A 17,432-nucleotide genomic window follows, 5' to 3' on the forward strand; every position below is an offset into this window, starting at 1 on the left:
AAAATGTATTATACTTAATTAACAGGTGTAATAGCAGACGCAGAGAAAGAGAAGGGGAAGTTAGCGAAGGAAGGGTGGTCGGTGGTTTATGATGATGCGCGGGACAGTAAAGAGGCGCGGGGTGCGATAGGTCAAACCGTAATTAACGTTCACTTAGATCAAACGGCTGCCGAGCCGAAAGGTTTTATTCCCAAATCAGAGCAAATCCCTAGTATCGAGCCGCCGATGATTAAGCAGCATCGCGGTGGGACGCCGGATCCCAAAGTTAGCACTTCGAACACAGTAGTTTCCGTCAGTGGCGATCCGAAAGTAGGTCAGACGATAGTTACTAAAACTACGGTAATAAAACAAACGCCGACTAAGACTGTGACCACGAAAGAAACGGTAATCGTTTCTCCCGATAAAAAAGACGTTGTTAGTGAGAAGGAGAAACTGTCTAAGGAAGGTAAGGAAGTCGACGAGAAGTTGGCTCAGGGCGCGGATCTTACGCGAAAGACGAAGGTCGAAACTGTAATCAGAACTGATCAGAAGAAGCCAGAAGCAAAAACTCCTGCAGACAAGGATAAAGATAAAGACAAGGAGAAGGAGAAGGACAAAGATGCGAAGACCATGAAAACATCAGGTTATGAAGACATTTACAACGTGCAGCATTCGGCGGACAGTACGGAAGAAAAATCAGATGAAGAGACGAAGAAAACGAAGGACAAGAGTGGCGGAATATTTTCGGGAATTTTTAAAGGTTCCAAATTGAAAAGAGGCAAGAAAGGTTCGAAAGACACGTCCTTTGACAGTGGCGACGAGGAATCGAAGGCTGTTCTAACGAAAGTCTCAGAACAGCAACCGGAACTTCCTTCTAGCGAAGTGACGGACTCGCATTTCGACAGTAGACTACCGGAAATCACAGCCTCCCCCAATGTGAGATTGACTACCGCGGAATTTCTGGAGGATTCTAGACGAGTCGCTGCGGGCATGCATGTACCTTACGAAAGTCTTGCTAAGCCAGCGGAGAAGGAAGACAAGAAAGCAGAGGCTGCTGAGAGCGACGATGACGGCAAGGACAAAACAGGCTTCTTCTCGAGTCTGTTCAAAAGCAAGTCTAAAAAGGACGAAGATGGATCTGCCATACCTGTTATTCACGTCGAGAAACCTAAAGAGAGCGCAGAGCAAATCGCGAAGAGAGAGAAGAAGAAACTGGCAGCAATCGCGAAAGAAAAGGAGGATTTACTGGAACTACAAATGAAGGAAAAGGAAAAAGAGGCTGAAGCATCTAAAATTGTCGAAGTGCCTAGTGCAATCGAAAAAGAAGCGGAGAAGACTGTAAAGATCGGCGCAAAAGCCGTCGAGGATGCCGAAAGCAAAGCAGCTGAAAAAGTCGTTGCTTCAACGGATGAGCAGGCACCTAGTAGGGACGACGAAAAGGAAGAAGATAAGGTAAAGGAAAAGGTCGGCTTCTTCGGGATCTTCAGGAGTCCAAAGTTCAAGGACAAGAAGCTTGCCAAATCGAAGGAAACATCCTTTGACAGCGGCGATGAGGAAATCAAAGCCGTGACAGAAAAACTCTTGGATGACACGCGGAAAGTTGCTGACACTAGCGCATTACCGATCGCGTACAAAAGCGACGGCACAAAAGTTACTCCCAAAGAAGAGGTGCGCACTTTCGTGTCGAGCACACTTTACGACGTCGATACTCCCGCAGATAAAATCGGTAAATCGTACGATGTTGTTCAAACCACAACGATGATCATCGAGAGAACTATACACGAAGAAGTAAACGGAAAAACGGACGTTGACAAAGAAAAAACTCAGAAGGGCGAGAAAAAAGATACCGAAAAACTTGCTGCACAGGTAAAATCCGACACGCCGGAACCGAAAGCTCCCGAGACGGAGAAAGAGACGAGCGAGGATACTAAAGAAAAAAGTGGCTTTTTCGGTATGTTCAAGAGCCCGAAACTCAGGAGCAAGAAGAGAAGCAGATCCCGAGAGCAGAGTTCTTCAAAAGAGACTTCTTTCGATAGCGGAGACGAGGAAGTTCGATTGGCAACGGCGAAACTTCTGGAAGACACGAGACAGATGGCAGAAAACCTGCAGGCTGGAGAAAAAGTATCGGAGAGTGTTACAAAAACTCCGCCTATAGACGAAGAAATTAAAAAATCTATTATTCCCGAGGATGAAGCTGTCGGAAAGGATAAGGGCGGCATTTTCGGTATATTCAAAAGTCCCAAACAGCCGAGGAGCTCTAGATCCAGGAGCAGGTCTAAAGAGAAGACGCCGTCGCTCGAACTGCCGGACAGTGGCCACGACGATTTACGAGAAGCAACTGCAAAATTCCTGGAGGATTCACGGAATACGGCGGCTATCTTGGGTGAAGTGACGGGTCTCAAAGATAAAGATAAGGACGATAAGTTGATAAAAGAGGTAAAGAAAGTTGAACAGCATATCACAACTACAGCAGAAGATGCCATCAAAGACGGTAAAGACGCGATTGGCAAAAAGGTAGAGGAGAAAACACGCGACGTTGTCGACGGCGCTGAAGCTGCGAAAGATAAAACAGCCAAGGAAGCAAAGAAGGCGAAAGAGAAAGGGTCAGGATTTCTATCGGGGATATTCAAAGGTGCGAAGCATGCTGCGGAAGAAGTATCTGATGATGTAAAAGAATTCTTGGATGATACGAAGAAAGAAGCTGCCTTGGAGGAAGCGCGAGCTAAAGAAGCGGCAGTTGCTGGTTTGAAGGATTTAGAACAGAAAAAAGATGATTTGGTAACAGGCGCGAAAGATATTACTGATAAAACTGTTACCGACATTAAAGACTCCAAAGATAAGACGGTGTCCGCTGTAAAGGACAAGAAAGAAAAAGTTATTGAAAAGATTTCGAAAGATGTGGAGAAGGTAGCGGATCACGCAAAAACAGCTACCGACAAAGCTGTGACAGATACGAAGAAAGTAGGCGAGAAAATAGAAACCACTGCGAAAGATGCCACGCAAGCAGGTAAAGAAATTAAAGAGGCAGTCACTACAGAGATAAAGGAAGACGCAAAAGCAGCGAAAGAAAAGCTATCATCCGGTGCTGAATCAGCTGCGGATACCATAGCGTCTGCCAAAGATAAAACCACCAAAGAGGCGAAGAAAGCTAAAGAGAAAGGAAGTGGTTTCTTCTCTGGCATCTTCAAAGGTGCGAAACACGCCGTAGAAGATGCGGCCGAAGATGTTAAAGAATTTATGGATGACACGAAGAAGGAAGCTGCGTTAGAAGAAGAACGTGCCAAAGAAAAGGCTGCTGCGGGTCTGAAAGATTTGAAAGACAAGAAAGACACTGTCGTTAATGAAGTCCAAGAAACTGTAGATAAAGCTGTCGATAAAGCAAAAGATACAAAAGATAAAACAGTCTCTGCAGTAAAAGACAAGAAAGATGAAATTGTCGAAGAAGTTTCCAAAGATGTGCAGAAAGTTGCCGATACCACGAAAGCAGCTGGTGAGAAAGTAACAGTAGAAACGAAAAAAGTCGGTGAAAAAGTGGAAGAAACCGCGGCAGATGTTGCACAAGCTGCTAAAGATACTAAAGATGCAGCAGTTAAAGAGATAAAGGAAGATACAAAGTTAGTGAAAGAAAAATTGGCAGCAGGTGCTGACGCGGTCGCAGAAACTGCGGATAGCACAAAAGATAAAGCAACGAAAGAAGCGAAAAAGGCTAAAGAAAAAACATCTGGTTTCTTCTCAGGCATCTTTAAAGGTGCGAAACACGCTGCGGAAGATGCGACAGACGACGTTAAAGAATTCTTGGATGAGACGAAGAAAGAAGCAGAAATGGAAGAAAAACGTGTTAAAGAAAAAGCCGCTGCGGAATTGAAAGACCTGAAAGACAAAAAAGATACTGTCGTTAGTGAAATTCAAGAAACTGCAGATAAAGCGAAAGATGCGAAGGATAAAACAGTCTCTGCAGTAAAAGACAAAAAAGATAAAGTTGTCGAGAAGGTATCAAAAGATGCGCAAAAAGTTTCCGACACCACAAAAGCAGCCGGGGAGAAAGTAGCTGTAGAAACGAAAAAAGTTGGTGAAAAAATAGGAGAAACCGCGGCAGACGTTGCTCAAGCAGCTAAGGATACTAAAGATGCAGCAGTTAAAGAGATAAAGGAAGATACAAAGTTAGTAAAAGAAAAATTGGCAGAAGGCGCTGACGCAGTCGCAGAAACTGCAGATAGCACAAAAGATAAAGCAACGAAAGAAGCGAAAAAGGCTAAAGAAAAAACAACTGGTTTCTTCTCAGGCATCTTCAAAGGTGCGAAACACGCTGTAGAAGATGCGACAGACGACGTTAAAGAATTTTTGGATGAGACAAAGAAAGAAGCTGAAATGGAAGAAGAACGTGTCAAAGAAAAAGCCGCAGCGGAACTGAAAGATCTGAAAGATAAGAAAGACACTGTCGTTAGTGAAGTTCAAGAAACTGTAGATAAAACCGTTGATAAAGCGAAAGATGCAAAAGATAAAACAGTTTCTACAGTAAAAGATAAAAAGGATAAAGTTGTTGAGGAGGTATCAAAAGATGCGCAAAAAGTTGCCGACACTACGAAAGCAGCCGGTGAGAAAGTAGCAGCAGAAACGAAGAAGATTGGAGAAAAAATAGGAGATACTGCAGCAGATGTAGCACAAGCAGCTAAGGATACTAAAGATGCAACAGTTAAAGAGATAAAGGAAGATACAAAATTAGTTAAAGAAAAAATGGCAGCAGGCGCTGACGCGGCCGCAGAAGCAACAGATAGTGCAAAGGATAAAGTGACGAAAGAAGCAAAGAAAGCTAAAGATAAAACTGGTGGCTTCTTTTCTGGTATCTTCAAAGGGGCGAAGCACGCCGTAGAAGATGCGGCTGACGATGTTAAAGAATTTGTGGATGAGACGAAGAAGGAAGCTGCATTGGAAGAAGAACGTGCCAAAGAAAAGGCTGCTGCAGATTTGAAAGATCTGAAAGACAAAAAGGACGTTGTCGTTAGTGAAGTTCGAGAAACTGTAGATAAAGCGAAAGATGCAAAAGATAAAACAGTCTCTGCAGTAAAAGACAAAAAGGATAAAGTTGTTGAGGAAATTTCTAAAGATGCGCAGAAAGTTGCCGATACCACGAAAGCAGCCGGTGAGAAAGTAGCAATAGAAACGAAGAAGATCGGTGAAAAGATAGGAGATACCGCAGCTGATGTAGCGCAAGCAGCTAAGGATACTAAGGATGCAACAGTTAAAGAGATAAAGGAAGATACGAAATTAGTGAAAGAGAAATTAGCAGCAGGAGCTGACGCTGCTGCCGAAACTGTAGATAGTACAAAAGATAAAGCGACGAAACAAGCAAAGAAAGCTAAGGAAAAAACAACTGGTTTCTTTTCCGGCATTTTCAAAGGTGCGAAACACTCTGTAGATGATGCATCTAGCGACGTCAAGGAATTTTTGGACGAAACAAAGAGAGAAGCTGAAATGGAAGAAGAACGTGTCAAAGAAAAAACCGCAGCGGAACTGAAAGATCTGAAAGATAAGAAAGACACTGTCGTTAGTGAAGCTCAAGAAACTGTAGATAAAGCCGTTGATAAAGCGAAAGATGCAAAAGATATGACAATCTCTGCAATGAAAGACAAGAAAGATAAAGTTGTCGAAGAAATTTCCAAAGATGCGAAGAAGGTTGCCGATACCACGAAAGCAGCCGGCGAGAAAGTAGAAGTGGAAACGAAGAAAGTCGGTGAAAAGATAAAAGAAACCGCGGCAGATGTTGCACAAACTGCCAAAGATACTAAAGATGCAGCAGTTAAAGAGATAAAGGAAGATACAAAGATAGTAAAAGAGAAATTAACTGCAGGCGCAGATGCAGCTGCAGAAACTGCGGACAGTGCTAAGGAAAAAGTGACGAAAGAAGCGAAGAAAGCTAAAGATAAAACAGGTGGCTTCTTTTCTGGCATATTCAAAGGTACGAAACATGCCGTAGAAGATACAACTAGCGATGTTAAAGAATTTTTGGATGAGACAAAAAGAGAAGCATCATTAGAAAAAGAACGTGTTAAAGAAGATGTTGCTGCCGATCTTAAGGATTTGAAGGATAGAAAAGACGCTGTTGTTGCAGAAATTCAAGATACCGCAGATAAGGCTATCACTGATGCGAAAGATGCGAAGGATAAAGCAATTTCTGCTGCCAAAGATAAAAAGGATAAAATTGAAGAAGAAGTTTCGAAGGATGCTCAGAAAGCTGCTGATACCACGAAAGCAGTCGGTGAAAAAGTAGCAACAGAAACGAAGAAAATCGGTGAGAAAATAGGAGAAACCGCAGCAGATGTTGCACAAGCTGCCAAGGGCACTAAAGATGCAGCGGTTAAAGAAGTGAAGGAGGATACGAAAAAAGTAAAGGAAAAATTGGCAGCAGGCGTTGACGCGGTCACAGAGGCTGCGGACAGTGCAAAGGATAAAACGTCGAAAGAAGCGAAAAAAGCTAAGGAGAAAACAAGTGGCTTCTTTTCCGGGATATTTAAAGGCGCGAAACACGCTGTGGAAGATGCTGCCGATGACGTCAAAGAATATTTGGACGAGACGAAGAAGGAAGCTGTTTTGGAGGAAGACCGTACTAAAGAGAAGATTGCCGCGGGATTGAAAGATTTAAAAGATAAGAAAGACACTGTTACAACCGAAGTTAAAGAAGCTGCTGACCAAGCTATTACTGATGTAAAGGATGCGAAGGATAAAGCAGTTTCTACTGCTAAAGATAAAAAGGATAAAATTGAAGAGAAAGTTTCTAAAGATGTACAAAAGGTTGTCGACACTACAAAAGCAGCTAGTGAAAAAGTTGCAACAGAGACGAAGAAGATTGGTGAGAAAATAGGAGAGACGGCATCAGAAGTTACACAGGATGTAAAAGATACTAAAGATGCAGCGGTCAAAGAAATGAAAGAGGATACAAAGTTCGTGAAGGATAAGTTAGCAGCAGGCGCTGATGCTGCTGCGGAAGCTGCAGACAGTGCAAAAGATAAAGCTACGAAAGAGGTGAAAAAAGCGAAAGAAAAGACAAGTGGTTTCTTTTCTGGTATATTCAAGGGTGCGAAACACGCCACGGAAGATATATCTGAAGATGTGAAGGAGCATGTAAGCGACACGGAAAAGGAAGCAGCTGAAAAATTGGAGGAGTTAAAACGTAAGAAGGATGACGCAGTACATAGCGCTAAGGATACCGCGGACAAAGCTGTTAAAGATGTAAAGGATGTTAAAGATAAAGCAGTTTCTACCGCGAAAGATACGAAAGATAAGCTGATAGATACAGCTGTCAAAGATATCGATAAGGCTGAACATGATTTGAAAACAGCTCGTGACGACGTAGTTACAAAGACCAAGGAAATAGTCGAAAAAGTAGAAACTTCCGTGGCAGATGCCGGGAGTGATGTGAAGGATGTCAAGGATGCAGTTGTGACGGAAGCAAAAGAAGACGCTAAAGTTATAAAGGAAAAGTTGGCTGCCAAAGCTGAATCTATTTCGGATTCGGCAGAAGTTACTAAAGACAAGGCAAGTAAAGAGGCGAAGAAAGCTAAGGAAAAGGCTACTAGCTTTTTCTCAGGAATATTTAGAGGATCGAAACATTCCGCGGACAGTGCAGTGGATGACGTAAAAGAGTTTCTGGATGAAACGAGAAAGGAAGCAGCATTAGAGCAAGCACAGGCCAAGGAAGCGGCGGAAGCAGAACTCAAAGATCTGAAGCACAAGACAGGCAGTATGGTTATCGATGCGAAAGATGCAAAAGATCGTGTCACTGAGGAAATAATCGATCAAGTCGAGAAGACTATTGACGCCACTAAAGCGACAGGCGACAAAGCAATTGCAGATACAAAGGGAATTGTCGATGATATTACGCAAGGTGTTGCAGATACAAAAGATAGCGTGGCGAAAGAAGTGAAAGAAGACGTACAAACTGCGAAAGAGAAATTAAAAGCAGGCGTTGACTCTGTAGCAGAAAGTGCTGCTTCTACGAAAGACAAGGTAACTAAGGAGTCGAAGAAAGCTAAAGAAAAAGGTAGCGGCTTTCTTTCGGGAATATTTAAGAGTGCAAAGCATGCTGCAGAAGAAGTATCCGATGATGTAAAAGAATTTGTAGATGAGACGAAGAAAGAAGCTGCACAGGAACAAGAGCGTGCCAAAGAAAAAGTCTCAGCAGGTGTGAAAGATTTAAAGGATACAAAAGAGGCTGTTGTTACTGGCATTCAAGACGCCACTGACAAAGCCGTCACTGACGCAAAAGCTGTTAAAGATAAAACTGTTTCTGCAGTAAAAGACAAGAAAGATGAAATTGTCGAAGATGTTTCCAAAGATGCAAAGAAGGTTGTTGACACCACGAAAGCAGCCGGCGAGAAAGTAGCAGCGGAAACGAAGAAAGTCGGTGAAAAGATAGAAGAAACTGCGGCAGATGTTGCACAAACAGCCAAGGATACTAAAGATGCAGCAGTTAAAGAGATAAAAGAAGATACAAAATTAGTAAAAGAAAAATTGACTACAGGCGCTGACACTACTGCGGAAACTATAGATACTGCAAAAGATAAAACGACGAAAGAAGCAAAAAAAGCTAAAGAAAAAACAGGTCGCTTCTTTTCAGGGATATTTAAAGGTGCGAAACACTCTGTAGATGATGCATCTAGCGACGTCAAGGAATTTTTAGACGAAACAAAGAGAGAAGCTTCTGTAGAAAAAGAACGTGCTAAAGAAGAAATTACTGCAGGACTCAAAGATTTGAAAGATAAAAAAGATGCGGTTGTTTCTGGTATTCAACAGACCGCAGACAAAGCCGCAGCTGACGTGAAAGAGGCAAAAGATAAAGCAGTTTCCGCTGTTAAAGATAAAAAGGATAAAATTGTGGAAGAAGTTTCAAAGGACACACAGAAAGTGACCGATGCGACGAAAGCAACCGGTGAGAAACTAGCAGCAGAAACGAAGAAGATCGGTGAAAAAGTAGGAGATACTGCGACGGATGTTGCGCAAGCTGCCAAAGACACTAAAGATGCAGCAGTTACGGAAGTAAAGGAAGATACGAAATTAGTAAAAGAAAAATTGGCAGCAGGCGTTGACGCGGTCACAGAAGCTGCGGACAGTGCAAAGGATAAAGCGACAAAAGAGGCAAAGAAAGCTAAAGAGAAAGGAAGTGGTTTCTTCTCTGGAATCTTTAAAGGTGCGAAACACGCCGTAGAAGATGCAGCCGACGATGTTAAAGAATATATGGATGAGACTAAAAAGGAAGCTGCTTTGGAGGAAGAACGTGTCAAAGAAAAAGCTGCTGCGGGACTGAAAGATCTGAAAGACAAGAAAGACACTGTCGTTAGTGAAATTCAAGAAACTGTAGATAAAGCCGTTGATAAAGCGAAAGATGCAAAAGATAAAACAGTCTCTGCAGTAAAAGACAAAAAAGATAAAGTTGTCGATGAAATTTCGAAAGATGCGCAGGCAGTCGCTGATACCACGAAAGCAGCCGGTGCGAAAGTAGCAGCGGAAACAGATAAAGTCAGTGAAAAAATAGGAGAAACCGCGGCGAATGTTGCACAAGCTGCCAAGGACACCAAAGATGCAGCGATTAAAGAAGTGAAGGAGGATACGAAAAAAGTAAAGGAAAAATTATCTGCAAATGCTGATGCGGCTGAAGAAGCTGTGGATAGTGCAAAAGATAAAGCGTTGAAAGAATCGAAAAAAGCTAAGGAGAAAACAGGTCGCTTCTTTTCTGGGATATTTAAAGGAGGAAAACACGCCGCAGAAGACGCAACTGACGATGTTAAGAAATTCTTGGACGAAACAAAAAGAGAAGCTTCATTAGAAAAGCAACGTGCTACGGAAGAAGTTGCCGCAGGTCTCAAAGATTTGAAAGATAAGCAAGACGCTATTGTTACTGGAGTTCAAGAAGTCGCAGACAAGGCCATCACCGATACAAAAGATGCAAAAGATATGACAATCTCTGCAATGAAAGACAAGAAAGATAAAGTTGTCGAGGAAATTTCCCAAGATGCGAAGAAGGTTGCCGATACCACGAAAGCAGCCGGCGAGAAAGTAGCAGTGGAAACGAAGAAAGTCGGTGAAAAGATAAAAGAAACCGCGGCAGATGTTGCACAAGCTGCCAAAGATACTAAAGATGCAACAATTAAAGAGATAAAAGAAGATACAAAATTAGTGAAAGAAAAATTGGCTGCAGATGCTGACGCTACTGCAGAAGCTGCGGACAGTGCAAAGGATAAAGTAACGAAAGAAGCGAAGAAAGCTAAAGATAAAACTGGTGGCTTTTTTTCTGGCATCTTCAAAGGTGCGAAGCATGCCGTAGAAGATGCAGCTGACGATGTTAAAGAATTTGTGGATGAGACTAAGAAGGAAGCTGCTTTAGAAGAAGAACGTGCCAAAGAAAAAGCTGCTGCGGGTCTAAAAGATCTGAAAGATAAAAAGGACACTGTTATTAGTGAAGTTCAAGAAGCTGTAGATAAAGCGAAAGATGCAAAAGATAAAACAGTTTCTGCAGTAAAAGATAAAAAGGATAAAGTTGTCGAGGAAGTATCGAAAGATGCGCAGAAAGTTGCTGATACCACGAAAGCAGCCGGCGAGAAAGTAGCAGCAGAAACGAAAAAAGTCGGCGAAAAAATAGGAGAAACCGCGGCAGATGTTGCACAAGCTGCCAAAGATACTAAAGATGCAGCAGTTAAAGAGATAAAGGAAGACACAAAATTAGTGAAAGAAAAATTGACTGCAAGTGCTGACACTGCTGCGGACACTATAGATTCCGCAAAAGATAAAACGACGAAAGAAGCAAAGAAAGCTAAAGAAAAAACAGGTCGGTTCTTGTCCGGAATATTTAAAGGTGCGAAACACTCTGTAGATGATGCATCTAGCGACGTCAAGGAATTTTTGGACGAAACGAAGAGAGAAGCTTCTGTAGAAAAAGAACGTGCTAAAGAAGAAATTGCCGCTGGTCTGAAGGATTTAAAGGATAAGAAGGACGCAGTCGTAGCCGGAGTACAACAAGCAGCAGACAAAGCCGTAGCTGACGTGAAAGAGACAAAAGATAAAACAGTTTCCGCAGCAAAAGACAAAAAGGATAAAGTTGTCGAGGAGGTATCAAAAGATGCGCAAAAAGTTGCCGACACTACGAAAGCAGCCGGTGAGAAGGTAGCAGCAGAAACGAAAAAAGTCGGCGAAAAAATAGGAGAAACCGCGGCAGATGTTGCACAAGCAGCTAAGGATACTAAAGATGCAACAGTTAAAGAGATAAAGGAAGATACAAAATTAGTTAAAGAAAAAATGGCAGCAGGCGCTGACGCGGCCGCAGAAGCTACAGATAGTGCAAAGGATAAAGTGACGAAAGAAGCAAAGAAAGCTAAAGAAAAAACAGGTCGGTTCTTTTCCGGAATATTTAAAGGTGCGAAACACTCTGTAGATGATGCATCTAGCGACGTCAAGGAATTTTTGGACGAAACAAAGAGAGAAGCTTCTGTAGAAAAAGAACGTGCTAAAGAAGATATTGCCGCTGGCCTGAAGGATTTAAAGGATAAGAAGGACGCAGTCGTAACCGGAGTACAACAAGCAGCAGACAAAGCCGCAGCTGACGTGAAAGAGACAAAAGATAAAACAGTTTCCGCTGTTAAAGATAAAAAAGATAAAATTGTGGAAGAAGTTTCAAAGGACACACAGAAAGTGACCGATGCTACGAAAACAGCCGGTGAGAAACTAGAAGCAGAAACGAAGAAGATCGGTGAAAAAGTAGGAGATATTGCGACGGATGTTGCGCAAGCTGCCAAAGGCACTAAAGATGCAGCTGTTAAGGAAGTAAAGGAAGATGCAAAATTAGTGAAAGAGAAAATGGCAGCAGGCACTGACGCGGCCGCCGAAGCTACAGATAGTGCAAAAGATAAGGTAACGAAAGAGACGAAAAAGGCTAAAGAAAAAACTGCTGGTTTCTTTTCCGGGATTTTCAAAGGTGCAAAACACGCTGTAGAAGACGCAACGGACGATGTTAAAGAATTTTTAGATGAAACAAAACATGAAGCCGAACTTGAAGAAGCGCGTGCTAAAGAAGCAGCAGCAGCTGGATTAAAGGAATTGGAACATAAGAAGGATGCTGTTGTCAGTGGTGTAAAAGACACGTCAGATCGAGCTATCGCTGAAGTAAAAGATGCCAAGGATAAGACTGTCGCCGCAGCGAAAGATACGAAAGACAAAATAACTGAAAAAGTTTCGGAAGATATCCAGAAAGCTGCTGATACGGGCAAAGCTGCTAAAGACAAAGTAACATCGGAAGTGAAGAAGGTTGGTGAGAAATTAGATTCAACAGCACAGGATGTTGCGCACGGAGTTTCACATGCAAAAGATGCAGCCACTAAAGAAGTTAAAGATGATGCAAAAGTGGTGAAAGAAAAAATGACTGCCGGAGTTGGAGCTATGACTGAAAGTGCTGAGAGTCTTAAGGATAAAGCGGTCAAAGGAGCAAAGAAAACAAAGGAGAAAGGATCTAGTTTTCTGTCGGGTATATTTAAAGGTGCCAAGCATTCCGTTGAAAGCGCAACAGACGACGTCAAAGAATTTCTAGATGAAACGAAACACGAAGCAGAACTGGAAGAAGCACGTGCTAAAGAAGCAGCAGCGGCTGGATTGAAGGAACTAGAACATAAAAAGGATGCTTCCGTTACTGGTGTAAAAGATACAACTGATCGAGTTGTTGCTGGAGTAAAAGACGCCAAGGATAAGACTGTTGCCGTAGCGAAAGACGCGAAGGAAAAAATCACTGAGAAAGTTTCCGAAGATATTGATAAAGCTGCTGATGCAATTAAGACTGCTAAGGACAAAGTAACCTCAGAAATGAAAGAAACTGGTGAAAAACTAGATTCGACAGCGCGAGTCGTTACCCAAGGAGTTGCAGATACCAAAGATGCAGTTGTTAAGGAAATACAAGATGATTCGAAAAAAGTGAAAGAGAAATTTACCGCGGGAGCCGAAGCCGTGGTCGATGGTGCTGATGCCGCTAAAGACAAGGCAACTAAAGAAGCTAAGAAAGCTAAAGAAAAGGGATCTGGTTTTCTATCGGGCATATTTAAAGGTACAAAACATGCTGTCACTGACGACGTCAAAGAATTTATGGACGAAACAAAGAAGGAAGCTTTGTTAGAACAAGAACATACGAAAGAGAAAGCAGCCGCGAGTCTCAAAGACTTGAAGGACAAGAAAGATGCTACGATCACCGAAGTTCGAGAAGTTATAGACAAAACTGTCGCTGACGCGAAAGATGCAAAAGCTAAAACAGTTTCTGCAGTAAAAGATAAAAAGGATAAAGTTGTCGAGGAAGTATCGAAAGATGCGCAGAAAGTTGCTGATACCACGAAAGCAGCCGGTGAGAAAATAGCAGCAGAAACAAAGAAAATCGGTGAAAAAATAGGAGATACCGCGGCAGATGTTGCACAAGCTGCTAAGGATACTAAAGATGCAGCGGCTAAAGAAGTGAAAGATGATGCAAAATTAGCAAAAGAAAAGTTGGCAGCTGGTATCGGCGCTGTAGCCGATGGTACCGAGGCAGCTAAAGATAAAGCGGTCAAAGGAGCAAAGAAAACAAAGGAGAAAGGATCTGGTTTTCTGTCGGGTATATTTAAAGGCGCCAAGCATTCCGTTGAAAGCGCAACAGACGACGTCAAAGAATTTCTAGACGAAACGAAACGCGAAGCAGAACTGGAAGAAGCACGTGCTAAAGAAGCAGCAGCGGCTGGATTGAAGGACCTAGAACATAAGAAGGATACTGTCGTTACTGGCGTAAAAGATACAACTGACCGAGTTGTTGCTGGAGTAAAGGATGCCAAGGATAAGACTGTTGCCGCAGCGAAAGATACGAAAGAAAAAGTGACTGAGAAAATCTCCGAAGATATTGATAAAGCTACTGATGCGGTCAAAGCTGCTAAAGACGAAGTAACCTCAGAAATGAAAGAAGCTGGTGAAAAATTAGATTCGACAGCGCGAGTTGTTACCCAAGGAGTTGCAGATACCAAAGATGCAGTTGTTAAGGAAGTACAGGATGATACGAAAAAGGTGAAAGAGAAATTGGCAGCGGGAGCCGAAGCCGTGACCGATGGTGCTGGAGCAGCTAAAGATAAGGCAACTAAAGAAGCGAAGAAAGCTAAGGAAAAGGGATCCGGTTTTCTCTCGGGAATCGTTAAAGGCGCGAAACACGCTGTCGGGAGCGCAAAGGACGATGTCAAGGAATTTCTGGACGAGACGAAGCAGGAAGCGAAATTGGAAGAAACTCGTGCTAAAGAAACTGCTGCGACTGGTTTGAAGAAATTGGAACACAAGAAAGATGCTGTTGTCGATAGTGCAAAGGACGTTACAAAAGAATTAACAGCTGACGTCAAAGACGCTAAAGGTAAAATTTCCGAGACGGTGGCCCAAACAACAGACACCACGAAGACTGCAGTTCATGAGCTAGCGGCTGAAACGAAGAAAGTCGGTGAGAAACTAGAATCCAAGACCACGGATATCGCACATGGTATAAAGGGTGCCAGAGAAAGTCTCGATAAAAAAATAAAAGAAGATAAAAAGGCGGTGAAGGAGAAATTATTAACGAGTGCCGATACTGTCGCTGTCGGCGCTAAAGCGGCCAAAGACGAGCTTGCGAAAGACGCCAAAAAGGCGAAGGACCAGGGATCGGATATCCTGTCTGGAGTTATTCAAGATACAAAGCAAACAGGAAAGAAAGTTACCGACGATGTGAAAGACTTTTTGGAAGCAACCAGACAGGAGGCAGCTACTGATGAAGCGCTTGCTAGAGAGGCCGCGGCGGCAAGGTTGAAGGAACTCGGACAGACGAAGGATAAAGCCGCCGGTGAAATTAAAACTGCTACAGACAAAGCTGCGAAGGGTGCGAAAGACGCTAAGGAGAAGAGTCTTTCCGGTATAAAAGGTGCGAAGGACAAAACGGTTTCCTCTGTGAAAGCGGTGGGAAGTAAGATAGGACGTGGTGTGTCGCAAGCCGGCGAAAAAGTTAAGTCCACTGGTCAAGATGTAACGCAGAGGACTAAACGCACGAAAGACGCCGTTGTAAGCGAAACGAAGGAAGACGCACGAGTGGTCAGAGGGAAGCTGGCAACTGGCGCGGGTGCAGTCGCCAGTACAGCGGAGACTGCTGCGGATAAAACTACGAAAGAAGCTAAAAAGGTCAAGCAAAAAGCAGGCGGTTTTCTATCAGGCGTGGTGAAGAGCGCCAAGCACGCGGTAGAAGACGCGACGGATGACATGAAAGAGTTCCTGGAGGAGACCAAGCAGGAGGCAACCGCGGAGGAAGCTCGCGCTAAGAGCAATCTCGCTCAAGCGAGAGATAAATCCGCCAAGTCGACCACTGACGCGAAGAACAAATCTGTCGGCGCCGTCAAAGCCACAAGGAAAAGCATCACCCCCCCGAAGGTGTCAAAATCACCAGCGGACGCGAAAACCACGGACAAAGCTTCGCCCGTCATTAAAAGGACGGGCAAAGTAACAGAAACGGAAACGAAAAGAGTCGGTGGTAGAGTAGGATCGAGACGCTCAAGCGAGAGTACTCAGGAGGTTGTTCGTAGGTCGGAGGTAGCTGGTAGGCCGGAGACGTCCGGTGGCGTCGAGCATTTAACCGAAACAGTTAGCGTTAAGAAAGTATCTCGCATTCCACAAAAGATTAGCCCGGGTAAGGAGGCGGCCGCGGACGATTCGGACAATTCGCGTAGAGTAGTAGAAAGTACAGTACCCACGGTAGGGCACCCCGAGCCTCGCACACGGCACTCCGTCACCACAGTCGTGACAAAGTCTGTGCGAACGACTCCACCGCCACCCAGTTCACTCGCCGAGTTCACTGACAGTAGAACCGAAGGTATCTTGCAATAATCTTGCGTTATATATCCATATCTATATCTATATATTATATATTACATATACCAGCTGTGTGTAACATGATTAATGATTAAGTTGACGCTTCTCTGTAACTTCAGTTTTAATAGTTATTCTCGTGACATCAGAGAGCAAAAAAAAAAAGAGAGATATATATACATATATATACATTCATGCACCTTCGTCATTCATTAATGAGACCTAACACTCTAATCTCTCAATCATTTCCAGTCCACTAATTCATCGTTTTACAACCCGTAGAACCAATCGACAACATCTGAGACATTCATACTACCGCTTGTTCCTATTATAATTTTCTGCGTACTGTTTTGGATTTTCTTTATGTTTCCATGTGTATATCGAATGGGTATATTGTTAATTAAAATTAATTTTACACGAGAGTGAAATGCGCTTGATTATTTGTATATTAATTATATTTAAGATGAAATCCAAATCAGAAACGTTCGTCATAGTACGAAGATTCAAAGAGATATTCGGTCGATACCGAGATGAATAAACGATATACCTATATGTACTACGTTTAATTATTTGCTATACTTATTTTCAGTTTAGTTTTAACAATGATTTTGTTAACTCCCGTTTAATGCATGATTCCAGGTTTTTACGCTATTTTTTAAACGTATCTTACCACGATGGATATAATTTTCCTAGTACTACTTCTCGAACATCGGAATCTTATTTTGTCGCCAGTCGTGTCTCTTTTTTTTCGTTTGTAGCGTATAACATATAGAGATCACGTGTTTACGATTATGCGGTAATTATGTCTCATTGAAATTAACAGGTATACCACAACTAGCGAAGCATGAACCGAGGTATGCCATGCAGAGAAAAAAAAAAGCATCATCCATCATCTAATCTTTGTTGAATCACTGCTTTTAATGTCGTACTTGCCGATTCCCGATGTGAACTCATGTCTTTCTCTGTGTGAACATTTCAGACGTGACCAAAGAGGCTGCGCGACGGGCACAGAACCTGGCGGACCAGGCGTACACCTCGACGAAAGCAGGTAACGTAAAATCGACTCGAGTAAAATGTAAAAGAGTTCACGTACGCGGATCATCATCTCCGATCGAAGATCAGTAACGGTAGCAGACTCTGTTTTTTGGTGCCCTCATTTATATTTAGCTTTATCTTCCATAGTTAGCACCTGCCGACGCTTTCACACTAACTGATACTGTGCGCACGTCTCTTACTAAATAGTTACCGATCTCTATTTTCTTTATTTTGCCGAGAACTTATAGAGGTAGCTCTCATTCGCGAGATTACGATAAAAGCTCTCGCTCGAAAAGCCAATTTGTACATAGCATATACTCGTCGAGTAGTTTTAGCCAGTTATACAACGTATAACTGTCCAGTAAATTGTAGCATCGTCATACCGGCGAGGAGGTGAAAAAATACAGTAAAAGGGACATAGTTTAGATTTTACTTTTTTTCAATTAATTGCGTGCTTGGAGAAAAATTATTTAGAATATTTTAAAAAATAGGAGCAAATTCTCGAACGCTCTCGGCGTGTTCTTCTGCTTCCACAGTGGTACATTTTAGTAAGACTC

At 42.8% G+C, this 17,432-nt stretch overlaps 1 protein-coding gene across 22 annotated transcripts in view; it reads left to right on the top strand.

The window, feature by feature from the left end:
* Nucleotides 1–17,432, top strand: part of LOC139820682 (uncharacterized) — an 83,721-nt gene that overhangs the window by 57,364 nt on the left and 8,925 nt on the right. For 17 of the 22 annotated variants that reach the window (XR_011734067.1, XR_011734071.1, XR_011734070.1 and 14 more), the window contains 2 exons: nt 26–15,844; nt 16,820–16,888. Coding sequence is in view for 5 of the 22 variants with exons in the window: in XM_071791116.1 (XP_071647217.1) it covers nt 26–15,844; nt 16,820–16,888 (15,888 nt within the window). In the remaining 17 variants the exon portion in view is untranslated. The remainder of the gene's footprint in view (nt 1–25; nt 15,845–16,819; nt 16,889–17,432) is intronic. The other 5 variants (XR_011734081.1, XR_011734082.1, XR_011734083.1 and 2 more) reach the window with 1 other exon arrangement.

Source organism: Temnothorax longispinosus, chromosome 10 (assembly GCF_030848805.1).
Source record: "Temnothorax longispinosus isolate EJ_2023e chromosome 10, Tlon_JGU_v1, whole genome shotgun sequence".
Classification (NCBI taxonomy): Eukaryota; Metazoa; Arthropoda; class Insecta; order Hymenoptera; family Formicidae; genus Temnothorax; species Temnothorax longispinosus.